Source organism: Carassius auratus, unplaced genomic scaffold (genome assembly GCF_003368295.1).
Source record: "Carassius auratus strain Wakin unplaced genomic scaffold, ASM336829v1 scaf_tig00007301, whole genome shotgun sequence".
Taxonomy (NCBI): Eukaryota; Metazoa; Chordata; class Actinopteri; order Cypriniformes; family Cyprinidae; genus Carassius; species Carassius auratus.
Window position 1 is genome coordinate 425,868 of NW_020523831.1, and position 17,975 is coordinate 443,842.

Sequence of the window (17,975 nt, forward strand, 5' to 3'; positions counted from 1 at the left end):
AGCCTTCGATTGAATTCCTAGCAAGAAAATAGCATCATAGTAATTAAATGATTGCTTACTTATCACCCAAGTTATCTCTGTTTATCATTAGACCATCAGAAGCCTGTCTGAAATCAGTTTTGTGAGGTACTTTTGTGTGCAAACGCTGCCTGCGAAGTCAATGTCTGATAGGACACTGAGGCAAAAAGTCAGCTCCCTAAACTTTCTGATGCATTTATGAATTCAGACATATAACTCAATGCTCATCCAAATTTCGGCAACTATAAGATACATTCGGACATACATTCACATGCAAAGGATCACTTGTTGCCAATATACTGGCTTATTTGTGCAACCTGCAGAAAGATTAATAAAGAAATTGCCACCACTAATCTACAGACAGTCTGTCTGGAACATGCAAACACAGACAGCAGAGATGAGTGATAACAGTGGAAAGCCCATTCAAATTTGAGGACTGGAACTAAGTTTCATAGCCTTTTAACTATTTTTTTCTTTCTTTCTGTAGTGTAAATGATAGTGGAATATAGTTTTTTTTTTTTTTTCTCTGGAGTTCTCTATATGGTGCATGTTTTGCATGGTTGGAATAGCTGATTGTACTTAGACGGAGATTTATTTTGTAAAACAGTGCCAAAAGTCTGGAAATTGCTTTAGGGAGTTGAAAAGACTAAATGCATTCACAGGCATACATCTTCGACTAGTGCCATACTGCCTGACAGCGGTGTGTGTGTGTGTGTGTGTGTGTATTAAGAGCGTGCTGGTATTTAAACGTGACCCACATCGCTCATGGTTACTCTCGTATAATTCAGTGTGTATTGAAACGCTAGACTGATTTTGATTGTGGTCTTCATGTTTTATTTGGTGAGTGAGTCCTTCCCCTCTCTGACCTTTTGTAGCTACCTGTTATGAAACATAAATAACTCAAAAGACACAAAGTAAAACAAATCCTGAATAAGGGATGTGTTTGCTTTCAGCACTGATGTGAAAAGAGATGGTTGTGCCCTCACCCCTTCATCTGTCTCTCTTTCTCTCTCACTCATTCCTCTCTCCTTTCTAAATTCTGGGCTGCCAATCAGACACCCTAAAAATAAAGATATTAGACCAATTTAATCCAGGTCAAGAGACTGAATGAAAGCTGGGTAAAGATTCAAGTCCATTTCAATACAATAACATCCTGGGAGTAAGACAACAATTCCATTTATCCCACAGACCTGCTGCCGTTTATTTGAGACTGTCGTCAAGTCTCGCTCTCTTCTCCTTGAATGGTCCTAAAAATGTATTTTTTTGTTTGCTTCATATCACTTTACACAGTAGCTGAGCCACTGCGGAATTCACTGAGCCAATGTAATTTCGGGAAGAGAGATTTGTTTTTGCGGAGAGAGAAATACAGAGGGACTTCTGTTCTCAGTCTCGGGTGCTGAAGGGTTTTGAGGGTTTGAGTTCTGGGAATATCCACTCTTTGTTTTCAAAAGATAAAGTGGAAAGTGGAAACTGAACATGGGTGATTTGTTTCTATAAGCACATTAGCATGGCCACAGTCGGTAGGTTAAGACATGTAATCTAGTGTACTATGTGACTGAGTGACACCATACATGGACTGGAGCTTGTCCACTGCTGTTGGTTAAATAAGTGCACTAAATGTAATTTAAACCCCATAATGCAAATAAACAGTCTGACTTCTACCAGTTAAACTGAGTAATGAAAAAAAAAACAGACAATTTAGACAAGATTAAGCTAAGCCTTTGCATCAAGTTTTAGATGGATGGATGTTTTTTTATATGAAAAAGCTTTTGCAAAAATCACAGCTTGCTCTTTAGCCTTAAAGTAATAGTTCACCCATGAACGAAAATGTGCTGGAAATTGATGGACTGGATTACTTGTAGATTAATGTGATGCCTTTATCAGATTTTTGGACTCTCATTCTGACAGCACCCATTCACTGCAAAGGATCCAATGGTGAGAAAGTGATGTAATGTAACTTCCCCAAATCTGTTCAGATGAACAAATAAACTCATCTACATCTCAGGTGGCCTGAGAGTGAGTACAATTTTATTTTGGAGTGAACTGTTCCTTTAATTGGGAAAAGACACTCTTTGGGAAAAGACAGCATATTTCTACTCAGGTCAAGCCTGTCTGCATATGAGAAATGTTACTGAAATATGAACTTGTCAGTGGCATTGAGAGAGGGATTGTATTCATAGGCATCAGGTCAAAGTCAAATGTTTGACTGAAATGATAAAACACTGCTCTCTTGTGGGCATGCTCTGCTCTAGAATGCAGAAAATAGCATTTTTAGTCATGAACTGATTCTTGTTTCAAAGGTTAGAACACTAGTGAATATAACTCCCCACTGGCTTTGCACTGAGCGTCGATGTTGCTTTTGATGTTGCTGTGAACTCTAATTTGTACAACTGCCTCAAATGAGCTGAAAGAGTATTTAAACTGGGCAACATCAGAGATCTGACTATGAAGGTCATGTCTGTTTTGTGTTTTCAGAAAATGGAGAGGCTTTGCTCAAATAAATTGGTTTTGTTGTGGAATGTTCCTCTTGATGGAGTTCCAATCTGCACTTGAAGGCTGTTATAATTTGACTAATCCAGGAGATTATATTTTGGCAAGCGGATGTTCCTCATGTTCTCATGATCAGACACTAACCAAAACAATACTGTGCATAGTGAAAATTAGTTTACATTAACTTGGCATATGAAATAGTAACAGTTATGGTGTCAACGAAAGACTACTGAGAACATGTCTGAAATGTGCTAGTTTTGTGAAAGACCATTATAATACAAAAGCAAAAAAAAATAAGTGTTGAACTGTAAGTTTATTTGCTGTTATTAAATGCTATAGAAACACTGGGAAAAAACAAGGAACTGTGACATTAATTAAACATTGAATATTCTATTTATTTTATTTATTTTCAAATATAATCAATTATATATAACTGTGTTTTCATAAATTAACTAGTGTTACTATAAACAACTTATGTTTTCAATTACTTATTGATGAAAGTTATTATGTTGTTTGTGTCTTCTAAAATGACTTGGTCTATCAGTGGTTCTGGAGAATTTTTTCACAGTTGGCAATGTGTGAAATTTCAAGTTTTGCATTTTTTTTTTCTTACTGAGAATATCATAAACTAGATATTATCATAAATATAATTACATTTGGTAGACGCTGTTTCCAAAGATTGCAATTCAGTTGATCAGTTCAAAAATAAATGTAACAAAATAAATTAAAGAACACAGATTGTCAATCTTCTTGTAAAAAACGATTGTGACCTCAATAACTAGATATATTATTCTAGGCTCAAATAATTAATAGGGCTGCCTGTGAACTGGAGTAGAATTAGAATAGAATTAGAACTGGATATAATAGAAAAGCCTATAAGTTTTTTTAATATAAAACTTTCTAATAAGAGAAATAAACATCATCATTATAAATATACCTTTTCCTTTTTCAAATCGCATGTTCATATGTGAAACAGATGATATATTGAGGTCACTATAAACTTTAATTTTCACAGTTATACATCTGGTTGACCTTTAAACCGAGCGCTCGCTGAACGTCATCATGTTTCTATAGTGATGACGCTACGTCAAATACATTACGGTTTACACAGTTAATTCGTCATCGACTTCAGTTCCCCATATATCACTGCATCTGTCAGACGGAACTAACTATCAACTCGGCAGTCGGCACTAAAACATTAGACGACAAGACTTGTGTATGTGTTGACCCGCACCAGAGGCCCTCAAAAGTGCGCGCGCGTGCTTGCGTGCGTGCATGTTTTCCTCAGTTTCCCGGCATGCACCGCTTTATTTAGAGCTGTATCTCCGGGAGATGACAGACACAGCCCTGTCTCTCTGCTCCAGTGAGGAGACAAAACCCAGAAAATCTCTCCTCTCGGCATCCCGCAGGCAGCGGAACCAGCCCCATCTCTACCCATCAGACATACACTAATCTCAGCCCGTCTTTCCGGTAGGTGTCGGCCGCTGCACCTGCTCGCGCTCGAGCCGCGGACCGAAACAAACAAGCGATGCTCTCAAAGAAAGCCTGCTGCACTTTTATATGGTATTAATAACAACTCTGACACCTAGATTTCACGTACTTAGTTTAGCACTTGCATCAGTATAAGATGTTATTGTTTACTGATTGTTGCGTGTTTTCGGACGGATGAGATTAATAATCGACTCGGTCGCTGATTATTGTGACAGTAACTAGAGACGATTGTGAAGATGGATGTCATATAGATGTCACTGAAAACTATTTCGGCATTGACACATTCTGGCTGATCCCGGACCGAAATGAATTTGAGAAAATTCATGTTTATTTATCATGCTTATAATATAATTTTTTTTTTTTTTTTGAAAATTAACTGCTTTGAAGTCATTAACAATTATTTTTGTGATCCTTTTTTTATTATTGATGCTTCAAATCAGTTGTTTATATAGTCATTTAGCTATGTGAAAATCTATTCATTCAGATCCATGACACGTTGGACAAGTGCTGTCGTTTCTGCAGTGTTTACAGGATATGAGTAAAAACGCAACTCATCCTCTTGTGTCTCTAAGCTTGTAAATGTCTTCTGATGTAATTATATTCATCTGTAGAATGGTGCTTTTGCTCGTTGATTGTTGCGCTGTCCGCAATGCAGGTCCTGCCTTATGATCCTGCTCATCCCCAGCCACTCTCACGTGCATGTGTTGATGTGCACTGGCCAATCAGATGCTGCCGTGAAAGTCCCACATTTTATTAATCACGATTTTGTATTGTCTTAATTTATGTACTAGTAAGTGGTAATTTAATAATAGAAACGAAAAGCAGTGACGTTTCTAATAATAACTGATAATAAGTTGCTATTAACCTGCTTGCTGTTTTTGTGCCATGCACAATATGTCATCATGCTAGCTTACATCATGCAGGAGTATGTCATGGGTGTGACTGCATAATGAAGCATTGGATATTGGATGTGTGTGTGTGTGTGTGTGTGTGCGTGTGTGTGTGCGTGTGTGTGTGTGTGTTTGTGTGTGTGCAAAGTGACTATCAGGACTAAGACATGACAGTGTTTTTAGAGTCTCCTCTAAAGCAACAGCTCATTCCGCATTGATTATTAATGCAACAGAAGGAGAGAGAATTTGGAGGGCAAGAAAGAGAGCTGTTAAGGGAGAGAGTGAGAGATAGTGCCAGGGCAAGAACAACAGGATTGAGTGGCCTACTAATGTCAGGGGGATTCTTTTGTCTCATGTGGAGCGGGGCGGGGGAGGCCTCACCCTCTGACTGTAGGGACCAGCATCAGTCAGATTAGAACAAATGTCAGCATCAGCGCTCTAAAATGTCTAATGGCTCCTAAAGAAGGGGTGAGGGAGTGAGTCTTCACTAATACTGTGGAATATCACTTCTGAAGGATGGCCAGTGCTCTCGGCGCCCGTGATTTAATGGTTAATTTACGGTAAGCCGATGGATAAGCGGTATACAGATGGTGACGGGGTGCACTTTGTTTCTGATGCTCACTTGATGCCTCAGCCTGTTAATAAGTATGTTATGATTTGGTTCTTACTTTAAGGGTTATCTTTTGAAATATTGTGTGAATTTTTAGTCTAGGTAGTAGGGCTGCACAATTAATTGAATTTCTAATCGCGATTACAATTATGGATGCCGCAATTACGTAATCGTTCAAAGCAGCAATTAATCGTTCAAAGTCCACTTATGTTATTCTGTGTGCTTGAGATGCGTTTTTTTTCTTTCGACATGTTATCTTAAAAAGTTTTCCCCATTATTTTAATTTTAGTTTCTGTATAACATTATAATACCATTCATATTTTTACTTTTTTATAATTTTAAAAAGAAACCAATGCGATATATAGTTGACATTTGAAGCTTAATACTATAGAAAAGCACTAAATGTTTTTCAGTTAGTGTTTTCAGCTTATTTTAATATAAAAATATGGTATGCAGTTGCATCAAACAATGGTATCACAATATTGATATTGCTCATAGTGCAAACCCCTTCATATGCCTCACTTTTCATTATTCATAAATGAGTTATAGTTTTTACCTGCTCTGCGGAGCCTCGGAGTCTCTCTCTTTCTGTCTTTTAGTAATGGAGGTCATTTGTCAGTGTCATTTGTTATGTCCCTGCAGTCTTGAGCATTAAAATCTTTTTAAGCACAGCAGGTTTGACCGTGGCAAAGTCATTCTCACTGTGTGTACCGTCTGTGTGGGTTGTGCCGGGAAAGAGAGATCAGACACGCTTATAATGACACCCAACTGATGTAATAAGTGGATTGTGTAGGTGTCCAGCTATAACATGGTTGAAAGAATGATTCAGAATGTGTGTTTATAAGCCATATGGGTTTTTATTGTGTTTGTATCAGGATTGTACACTAATATAAATTTGCAATGAGGTAGAAAACAGGAATCAGAATTTGAATTTAAGGAAGTAGAAATAGTAACCAAGTAAAATTCAAAGAAATATATATCTGTTGTAGGTGTATTTCTTGATATATATATATATATATATATATATATATATATATATATATATATATATATATATATATATATATATATAAATATATACATTTTTCCCATAACCAGAACATATGGGGAATCACTGTTTGAAATGACACCTATGTGGCAGTTTTATTTAGTTTATGTATTGTTTAAAAGTAAAAAAAAAAATGTTCAAAAGTGTTCAAAGATCATTTAGAGTTTTTTTTTGTTTTGTTTCCCAAAAAGAAATTAACATTTTTATTCAGCAAGGATGCCTTAAATTCAAGACATTAGTGATGTTACAAAAGATTTATACTATATAAAATCAGGTCTTTTTGGGAACAGCTTCCACAAATATATATATATATATATATTATTTATTTATTTATTTATTTATTTTTGCAGTAAGAACTGTTTTTGAAGACTGGAGTAATGGCTGCTGCAATCATGTGAATAATTTACATTTTAAAATATATTAAAATATACAACAGTGATTTTAAATTGTAATATTATTTCACATGAATGTTTATACTGTATTCATGACCAAATACATACAGATTTAGTGAGCATAAGACATATAATTAAAAATAAAAAAGTAATAAAAACAAATTCTAAACTGACCCTAAACTTTTGAAGATAATATAGTAATAAATCAGTTTTCATTTCATGGACCACCACTGTTTAAAATGAACGCAAACAACATAAAGCCAGCTAATGTTAATAACAAAAGTTAATGGACAAATTAAATTCCCCAAATGATGTGACTACTGTATGTTGAATATCTTTGAATTGCTAATCAATTGCTAAGTTCCTTTTCCTGTTATCCTGATTCAACTTCCTGTGGGTAGTGGTTGTGACTCTTAATTGAAAGTGAGTCTGTTCTAACTTCTACATCTTGCCCAACCCTGTTTGTTGGTGGTGCATTTTGTTTGTTTTACAGAAAGCAGAATCTTCACATTTGCATCTTTATAGCTTGATTGACTGAGAAATGGAGATGGCAAGAAAAAGAGAGAGGACACATGAGGAAGGGACAGCAAGTGAATTAATAAAAGAGCGGGGCAGAGTCTCCTGACAGTCTTCTCTGGGCCGCACCCAGCGTGAGCACAGCCTGGCATTACTCATTCATGCTCATAGGCTTTTCATGAGTTCCACTGAGCACAGTCTACCTCAAACATCGTCTTACCTTCTGTTTAGCCACACTGTCCAATATGTATATGTTTTTCCCCCCACAAACCCAGAGTTTTTGTTTTCACTTTCTGACTAGAGCGAATCCAGCCTGCTACTTTTCCCTTGCTCTTGTTGTGTCTGACTTGTGGAGGGTTTTGGTTATTCTGTCAGAGTAAGAGTGCATTTAAGGCATCTGCTCCTGTCTTCTATGTTTTCTTGTTTTCAGCTTGATCGCATGAGAAAAACATCACCATGCATGTTTTTGCAAACCTGCAATCAGCCGCCGTATAAATCACCGCATTTTCCAGATGAAATGTCCACCGAGCAAAAAAGTGGAGCTATAAGTGATTGATTTTCTCCTATAAAGTCTAAATAGTGTTCTACTGATTTATAAATCAACCAAGACAACCAATAGGAATGCATTTTGCATTGTCACTTAGCCTGACCGTAATCCAACCCATACCTAGATACTAAAGAGTTCTTTAGCCCAAAATTCAGAGTTTCACTATTCAAGTCAATATTACTTGATAAATAAAGTTGCAGCACTTCTGCATCACTGGTGTTCATTTCTTGGGAACTGCTGCAGTTTCTTCCCGCAGTAACATTTTCCACATTTCGTAGCATCACGTTTTTCTGCATGAGAGCAGGTAGCTCATTTTCATCATATAGCAGAATTAATGTGAAGTATGATTAGCACTGCGGTCCCTGGACACACCCTTGAGGCATTCCCTTATCTCTTGTGTTTCTTCTTTTTCTTCTGTCTGAATGGCTGGATTTGTCGGTTTTATTGGGTGCATTATGATAGGAGGAAGTACAAGCAGAAGAGAGAGTCTGCCTTAAAACGATCGAGGCAGTGAGCTCTGTTAATATTTTAAACTACACAGGGCTTTATGAGAACCATTTTACTAAATCAAAGCCTTTCTTAAGAAGTCATGAAGGGGACACTTTCTTTTATCTTTCGTGTAGAAGCAGAATATTAAACATGGTGTTCGATTAATACATTAGGAAGCACAAACTGGAATGTGATATATTAGGACAGGCCAAAGTGTTTTTAAAGGGGACATATCATGAGAAATGAAATCTTCGTTGATTTTAACCGTATGTAATTCATAACTAACAATAAATTGAGCAATACATTTTTATATTATTTATTAATCTATATTCACATTTGTTAATAAAACACAACCGTTTTTTTTTTTTTTACTCTGTGTTATCTTAGGTCCATTAGATAACATTAATAGACACACATTAAGATTAAAACTATAGCTTAATAAATGCTTTAGAAGTATTTTTCATCATTAGTTTATGTTAACGTTTAATGTAGTAAACTAATGTTAACAAATGTGTTACAGATAAAAACTACAATAAAAATATTAAAATTGTGAAATATTATTATAGTTTAAAATAATGTTTTAATGTTTTAATATTTGAAAAATGTAATTTATTTCTATGGTGGCAAAACTGAATTTTTAGCAGCCATTACTCCAGTCTTTAGTGTCCCATAATTCTTCAGAAATGATTCTAATATGATGATTTGCTGCTCAAGAAACTCATTATCAATGTTGGAATGGTTTTTGTGGAAAATATGATACATTTTTCAAGATTCTTTGATTAAATAAAGTTCAGAATAACAGCAATTTATTTGAAGACTGTGAAAGCTTTTGTCAATTTTGAATAAAAGTATTAATTTCTTTAAAAAAAAGAAAAAAAGAATCCAACTGACCCCAAAACTTTTAAACAGTAATGTGCATACTGTATATTTTAATATTAATAATTGTATATTTTGATATATGAAAATTGCCGTAGAGATTTCTATGAACACGTTAGAGTGATGACAACTACATTATTGTGGCAGAATCAGAACTGAATTGATTCATTAAAATGGATAATGCAAACTACTTCATGGAAATGAATCAAACTTAATCAAACACTTTTTATTTTAAATGATGCTATAAAAACATTTCAACACAAGAAAAGACTGAAGATTAATCACAGAACATTAATGGCTAGATAAAAAGCACCACTGATTATTCAGTTTCATGAATCATTTAATTTCTTTCACCAGCAGGATCATTGCGATATACCACGAATATTCAATACAACACCCAGCCCTACTTAAATTTGAAGTGGATCAAAAAACTTCAAGGGAAAAAATAAAATGATGAAATATGTATGATGTGACCTCTTTAGGAGCGCTTTGGTATAGGAGATGCTATCTGAGCAGTGCAGGGTCTGTGGAAACCAGCCTTTCTCTTGTGTTCACCCCCTTAAATCAATACTCCCACAAACAGTACCTACAGACTCTCTCTTGTTTCTGCCTCATCTGAAAGGCATTACGTAATGGCAAACCATTATGCTGTCATTAGATAAATATAGCTCTTTGTCCTCTCAGACAGAGGGATTATGATTCGGGGGAAGGGATAGTGATAACCGGAGTAAACCGTTTGATTGAAGTAATGTATTGTGTTGTATGTCTCTATTATAAACATCTCACATGTGCAGTTTTAAAAAAGCTTGTCCTGATTACACAAACAGTCACATCTGTTTTTGGTGTTATTATTAGTTTAAAGATGTAATGCGTCATGTACTCTGGGACGTGAGTAGCAGCTATCCTGATGTTGATGTTTCAGAAGAGGTTCAATTCCAGATGTTTTAAGTGATGTTCTTTAATGGAATGTCACTCAGAAAATGTCTGTAGTACAGTACCTGGCAGATCTGAATTAGATGTGCTGAAATATCACACTTGTGATGATGTCAGGCAGCCCTGGCACGGTAAACTGTAAAACTGTTGTGACTGGAGACCACAGTCATAGTCTTTTATTAGATAAGAAGACTTTGAGGCACTTTCTGTCTGACAGTCGTTTTTCGTTATCCGATTTATGTCATTCAAGAACGATATTTTACTGCTATTGCTTTATGATAATGTTGGGTTAATATAGGTTGGTGATTATTACGTTTTTTAAATCAGTATCATTAATATATATATATATATATATATATATATATAGAGAGAGAGAGAGAGAGAGAGAGAGAGAGAGAGAGAGAGAGAGAGAGAGAGAGAGTGAGAGTGAGAGTATAAAACTGTAATCAATATATGTAATAAATTAACATTGCTTTAGAAAATCTAATTTTTGTTTTTCAAAAAGTTTGTTTCGTTTTTTTTTTATCAACATAAAATTAGAAATATATTATAATGTATAGAATTTACAGTAAGAATTTAAAATTTATCAGCAGCTACACTGAATTTTCATTCTGAAATTGCTTGTTTAAATCAATTATTTGTGAAATTTTACAAGAATATTTTTTAGTAGAAAAGACTGAAATAGTATTTTCTTGTAAAATATAGTCCAGTAACCTTTGTTTTATTTACAACATTGAAATATTGCTTTTACATTGTATTTGTAAAAGCACACATAAAATGAAAAATAATAAATAACAATTAATAAAGAATTATTAGCTTGTCCATATTGCAATTTTAATGTATTTTTAAAATCAGTGTCTTTGTAGCATGTCTTGTATAACTTTTAGTATAAGCTTTTTTTAATTGTAATTGAATGATCAAAAATGATCTGTCAAAATGCTAAATAATCTGTGTATGTGATCAGTATTTTCTGTTCTTGTGTTTATAGGTCTCCTGGGCGTGAGTGAGTGAGTTTATTTCTACATGTAAGTCTGTGACCGTGTATCATTATCAACATGGCCTCGAGTGTTACCTTGGAGAATCAACTGCACAGTGCACAGAAGAACCTGCTGTTCCTGCAGCAAGACCATGCCAACACACTGAAAGGCCTACATGCTGAGATCCGCCGCCTACAGCAGCACTGCACAGGTACACACACACACAAATACACTTAGCATCAAGCAGTGACAGCAAAGTGACAGCTTACAGCAAAACTGCACTAGCAAGCATCCATAAACACACACATAATTCATTTGTAAACTATCTACAGTAAATGAAGCACTATAATCATTATAATCATTAAAAATGGAGTGTCTCTTTTATTTAATGGCTCAAATAAATTAAAGATTAATTATTGCCAGTTTTCAGTGGATTCATTATTGTTTTATTAGTTCATCTAGTATTGTATTTTGTTGTACTTTTATTTTACTTGTGGTGCTATTTTATGTGATTTGGTATTGCACAGATCAAAAGAACCAAAACAAAACAAAACTCAGTATACTACAGAAATTTAAGTTTCATGTTGTTTCTATAGTCCCACTGACTCCTACATGTTCTTTTCTCCTTGGTTGACTCTCTGTTGTGTTACCGTTTCTCTGTTTTTGCTCTCACTCTCTTGATCTCCTCCTGTTTCAGGTGATGTCTTGTGTCATGTGATCTTCAACTGTTTTCATTTATGGTAGTGTGATGCTCTGCTGCCAGCCTAACATTTGATCTCTCTCTCTCTCTCTCTCTCTCTCACACACACACACACACACACACACACACTCCTCCTTCTTTTGTCATCCTGTCCACTCCCTCTGTCCTCACTTTTGTTTCACAGACCTGACATATGAGCTGACGATGCGGAGCTCTGATCCAGGCGGTAAGATTTCTCACACACGCTTTACATGTGGCCGCATTCACACTCACATGGGATCAGAACAAAATGTTCACGCAAGGGTGCTGTGTGTATCAGGTGTTGCTAGGATGCAGTCAAAGAACTTGTCAACCACATGTTCACCTGTTAAAAGAAATCTCTGACAGCCTGGTAGACGCACAGACATATGGACATGCAACCAGCAGGAGGAAGGCCAAATGGAAACATCCAGAAATGCTGTTCATATTTATTTTTAGTTTCTTGTTTTGTCTGGCAGGTTTTTAAAGTCCTTTACAAGACCAGCTGACTATACATTATCCTGTTTATTACATATCCACAACAGATAAATACACGAAATATTGATTTTGGAGTTGCAATTATTGTATTGTCTTCACTTCTAAGAAAAAAATAGCAAAAATAGTAAAATACATTTTTGAAAGAAAGGACAAACACTGCAACAATCTCACAACATTTATTTATAAATATGCATATTATATTTCTGCAATCTAACCAACAATTAGCAACAATTTGCCAATCAGAATCAAGTATTCCAGAGAGCTGTGTAGTGTTACTTTATAATGAAGTAGTTTCACATTTGTTTAGTGTCTGTGTGATTGGACAGTTGTTTGTGTGCGCGCATGTGGCTGATGGGAGCCAGATACGTGTCTAGCACAGGAAATGAGATTAGGAATGACTACGCTAATACAGCACTAATGCAAAAGGCTAATGTATCATCTCCAACCTGCTGACTACATCCCCACGCTCATGTTCCTAACAATAGCCATGATATTTCAGACCAACACTGCTGCCATGCATCTAAACACTTGTTTTTATGTGGAAGAGATTTCGCAAATGAGGAGAACCTATTCCTCTCACTTCAAATATCAAGAATCACTCTTAATCCAGCCATTACAATAATAATAATAATAATAGAGATCGTTTCTGTTCCAATTTAAACTCTGCACTTTTTGTTGACTGGAGTAAAGGCAGATTGTTAATTCTCATTAATGTAGCGTTTGGACCAGTCAGACACACACTCATTCATTATATTTAATGAATAATGCAGGATACCCTCTCACCTAAAAAGTAAACCATGTCTTAGAATTCTGTGGACAACCCCTGAAGAGCAACTAACACCCCAAAAAGGCCGAACAGACCTCTGGTTATCATGGCAAACAATAACAAATCATCTCTCTCTTGAGTCGGTCTCTCGACACTGTCATCATAGATTTACGGTTATCCCTTCCTTCTTCTAATTTACTGAAGCTTATGAAATCTCGTGGGCAAGAATCCGCCCACCAATGGCTCCCCCACACTCAGAATTTTCCCCTTCAGCTACAAGAAGCCAACTACAGCTGGCACATCCGGGGGCCTTTGCCTGGATTGCCTCTTCACTGCAGCATTCCAGTGTGTATGAGCAGTTTCAGTCATGTACAGAAGACAAAACTCCTGCCACAGTGCTACTGGTGCCTTTGTGTTCATCTGCACAGTGTGAACCCTGCATGCATTATGTCCATGATGGCACCAGCATCGCTGCTGCAGCAAACATCACTACTAGGTGTTTTCACGACTGCCACCTTTAGCCGCACAGCACTGTTAGGCTTGCCACCCGTTGCAACATTATGCAGTACTAGTGTCTGTGTTGCTGCCGCATGCATTATTTGGACACCAGCACACTTTGACAGTGCAGTGATCATACCGTGGATGCCACACATCCCGGGGTAAACATTGCTAGGCAATAGTGTCGTCGCCTATCTGTGTGTCTGCAGTGCTGAATGGCTGCTGTTAATGCAGTCTGGAGACAAGCGCTGACATGAATGCTGGCAGTGAGGGTATTGTTAATCCAGGATGCAGATCACTGTCCTTTACTTTGCACGTGTTTGCAGTAATCTAATGCTTTTGCAGCTTACTCTTATGCGTTAGTACTGTAGAAAGTTATTTTCTATGGCCGAGGAAATATTGTTTCTTAGAGCTGATATGAAAATACAAACAGATGATAGTTGATGGTAATAATAATTCTGCTACAGTTACTACTGGCTGCTGATATAAATAATTGCAATTAATAGTTATAATTTTAATTATTTATATGCATTTCCATTTCAAGCTAATTTGCTACATTACATGTCCGTAACTGATAACTACACCACCTATGCTGATTAGAGTGACATCTGTTGTCTCTCTTCTGTGACACGAGTGATATTAGCATTGTGAAGAATGAAGTATACTTATCAGATTTTCAGCTGTAAACACTCTCATTGACCTCAGATGACTGTGCTGGAGTGTGTTTAGTGGATGTATTATGGCTGTCCAACTGGGTTTGTGTGTGTTTGATGGTGACCTCATTATCTGGTGTGGCCATTGCTAAGTTGTAATGAAGCGTTCGGGAAAGTGATAAAGTGTGAGTCATTCTCTAAAATGAGCTCATTCATGTCTATTTTAATAATTAGAGGGATATTACATAGAAGTGAGACCCTCATTATATCAAATGAAAGTTTTGCTATGCTTTTTTTATTATTTATTTATTATTTATTTTTTTTGCTTTGCTTTGCTTTTTTCCCGCTATGCTACTTTTATATGCCAATTTGTCTACTATTTGTTTTGAACAAAATTTTTCTGATTAATTAAGTTAGACATTTGTGATTCTATAATTTTACTCTATATACTACTGTATACTATACTTTTTTATCATATTTTATTATTTTTATTTTATTTATATACTTTGAAGTTTCAAATGTTTTCTTTTTTTGTCAAGCCAGTGAAGCATGATACATTTTACTTGAGACAAAGCAAGAAAGTAAGAGAGAGAAAAATCTCCCCTCGCTTGCCATTGTTTAGGCTGTTGCAAAGCTGAAGGTCAATAAAGAGGGACTCTGCTATTCCCACAACCTTCACATCCATTAGCAGTGTAACGGGAGATCTCTGTCTCTGTGGGTCTGCCCTTCTTATGAGTGTGTGGAGTCTCTCTCCAAGGTGCCTGTCTCAACCCCATCCTGTCTGCCTGCTAAATGCATGTCTTTTACAATCTTAGATATATATAAGAGTTACATAACCTATTTTTTAAATGATGCAGTTATTTTCAATATGATGCTTCAGAATTATCGGTTGCACTTTATTTTTTATTACGTGTGCTTACATGTACTTATAGTGTACTTACAGTGGATTTATCCAAGAAAGTTCTGGTAATACAAGGTAACTACATGGGGTAGGGTTAGGTTTAGAGGTAGGTTCAGGGTTAGTACCTAGTTACTACATTGTTATTGTAATTACTATAATAAATACATAGTATGTACATGAGGAACAGGACTGTAAAATAAAGTGCTACCTGTGTTTTTACAGTGTGTTTATCCAGCTAAATTTATGGAGAAATCAATATCTATGCTGAGCTAAGCTAAATGAGCTTTCCCCAAAATACAACAAAAGCTTTACATTAGATCTTATGGGATAAGTGGAGGGTTCCTGTGTAGGAAAAGAGTTTGATGTTTCATAGCCATTGGTTCTGCAGAGGTAATTGGTTTATTGATATCTGATTCACAGTTCATTGCTGCCCTCTACAGGCTAATATTTCAGTCAGTTTGTATAATCTCTTTAAAAAACAAACAAAAATATTATTACTGACATTGAATTTTACACAGTTTATTTCTAAACCTAACTAATAGCGTGTTTTCCTAGATAGACAGCTGTCTTCTAAGCAAGCATAGTGATCATCACAAATTGATCACTCACAAGTGATCAATTTAAAAACATGCCTACTTTTTGGAAGAATTTTAAAATGCTGACAATATAGGCAGAATAGAGCTGGGCTCTTCAACTCCAGTCCTGGAAGGCCAGTGTCCTGCAGACATTGGTACAATCCCAGTTTAACACACCTAACTAATTTTCAGGTCATTCTGAACACTTTACTTTCATTAGCTCATTCAGATGTGTTTGGTTTGGGTTAGAGCTAAACCCAGCTGGACACTTGCTCTCCAGGACTGGAGATGAAGAGCCCTGGAATAGAGTGTATATTTGTGCATTGCACAAAGTTTGTATGTTAAGTCTTTTTCTCTCTCAGATGATGGTGAGGCTCGCTGCAGAGAGCTGCATCAGCGTTGTGAGGAGCTGGAGGCTCAGCTGAAGGCTAAAGAGCAGGAAAACACCGAGCTCCTGCGAGATCTGGAGCAGAAGAACGCCATGATCTCTGTGTTGGAGAACACTATCCGTGAGCGAGAGAAGAAGTACCTGGATGAGCTGAAGTTGAAAAGCCATAAGTTGGCTGTGCTGTCTGGAGAGCTGGAGCAGAGAGCCAGCACCATTGCCTACCTCAACTCCCAGCTCCACGCTACCAAAAAACGCCTTCTCGCCGGGGGCGCGGCGAGTATAAGCCCCTCGGTCAGCCCCGTCGGCTCTCTCAAACCCACCCCTCCTCCTGTTCCTGCTGCATCAGGAAACGACAAAGACATCCGGCAACCCGAGACCCCTCGCAGGCGCATGCGCAAAAGTCTTTCGCAGCCGCTGCACTCTGAATACACGGAGCTGTACCGGTTGGGCGCCGCAGACGGCCGCAGGGTGGTACTGAGGGATTCAGTAGATGCCATGCCAGATCCCACACCATTCCTGCAAGCCAGAGAGCCTGCGGCCCCTGTAGAGTCTCAGCCGGTGCTGCGGGAACGCCCCTCTGTAATCCCGCCCATTGCTTCTTCAGCCACACCCCCTGCACAATTAAGCCCCGCCCACAACCCAGTGCCCCCGAGTCCCAGGAATAGCCCAGCGCGGGAGGGAGGCCATGCCCATGCTAATGTGCATATAGGAGTGGCGCATCGGATCCACCGTTCACCCTCAGCAGGTGGAGGTGCAGCCCGGCAACAGGCGGAAGTGGAGACCCTCGCGGTGGACCAGGTCAATGGGGAGCAGGTGGTGCGCAAACGCTCGGGTGCAGACAGAACTGTTTAAGACTGACGTATGGCGCACATTTACACATCCTAAAACAGATAGTATATCAATATAGACGTATTAAGACCAATGCAGTATATGCAGAGATCTTTATGACTGTGAAAACACAAACAAACATTGACAAACATTGATACAGATGCTCAAATCATCAACATATCACCAACAACCTTGTCAATAAACATGTAAGACACGGACACACACTACAGATTTAAACAACTAACAAACACAATAGCACGGCACAACCCTGGGATATGCTGAACGACACACACCGGCAAGTGAACAAGATTTAGGCAAAGACTGGTTTTGTGAGTGGGAGAGAATATGTGTGTTTTAAAGGGAAAGATGGAGAGACAACGGATGGCAGCAAGAGCTTCTGAATGTCCTGCTGCTTTTTATGCAACACTGTATAAACTCAAATAAGATGTAAAAGACTTTTGTTCATGGTCATTTGAATGACTACTTTGCCTCACGTCGGTTGAGGAGGAGAACTGTGAGCATGCCAAATGTTTGTTTTTCTTTCCCATTTGACTTTCAGCAACTTTCTGTTCTTCTCGTCATTGACCGCCGGCTCCAAACACACACTCATATATTGCCAAATCTCATCATTGCCTGCTGGTTCATTGTTCTAATGCATATTCATATCTACTCATATTTATTCATGAGCACTGCAGTAGTACTGGAATCTCCACGCTTCTTCAACTCTCCTTCCCCTTTCATTGACATATCTACAGGCTAATGTGAACAATCCTGCTTTTCCTTATTAAAGACCTACAGAAATCAGTGGTCTCAAAGAGGTCACCTCAGTTTATAATCATGTTTTGCTTGCTTTTATTAATAACATTTAACATA

At 37.3% G+C, this 17,975-nt stretch overlaps 1 protein-coding gene across 2 annotated transcripts; it reads left to right on the forward strand.

The window, feature by feature from the left end:
• The first annotated feature begins 3,602 nt into the window (after positions 1-3,602).
• Positions 3,603-17,935, forward strand: LOC113071425 (coiled-coil domain-containing protein 92-like). Of its 2 annotated transcripts, none has more exons than XM_026244773.1 (4): positions 3,603-3,978; positions 11,289-11,488; positions 12,162-12,203; positions 16,249-17,935. In XM_026244773.1, exons 2-4 carry the CDS (start codon positions 11,356-11,358, stop codon positions 17,124-17,126), a joined length of 1,053 nt encoding a protein of 350 aa, XP_026100558.1. In that variant the 5' UTR covers positions 3,603-3,978; positions 11,289-11,355; the 3' UTR covers positions 17,127-17,935. The 2 variants fall into 2 exon arrangements, with proteins under 2 accessions (XP_026100558.1, XP_026100559.1); XM_026244774.1 differs by having other exon boundaries at positions 3,960-4,071.
• The last annotated feature ends 40 nt before the right edge of the window (positions 17,936-17,975 follow it).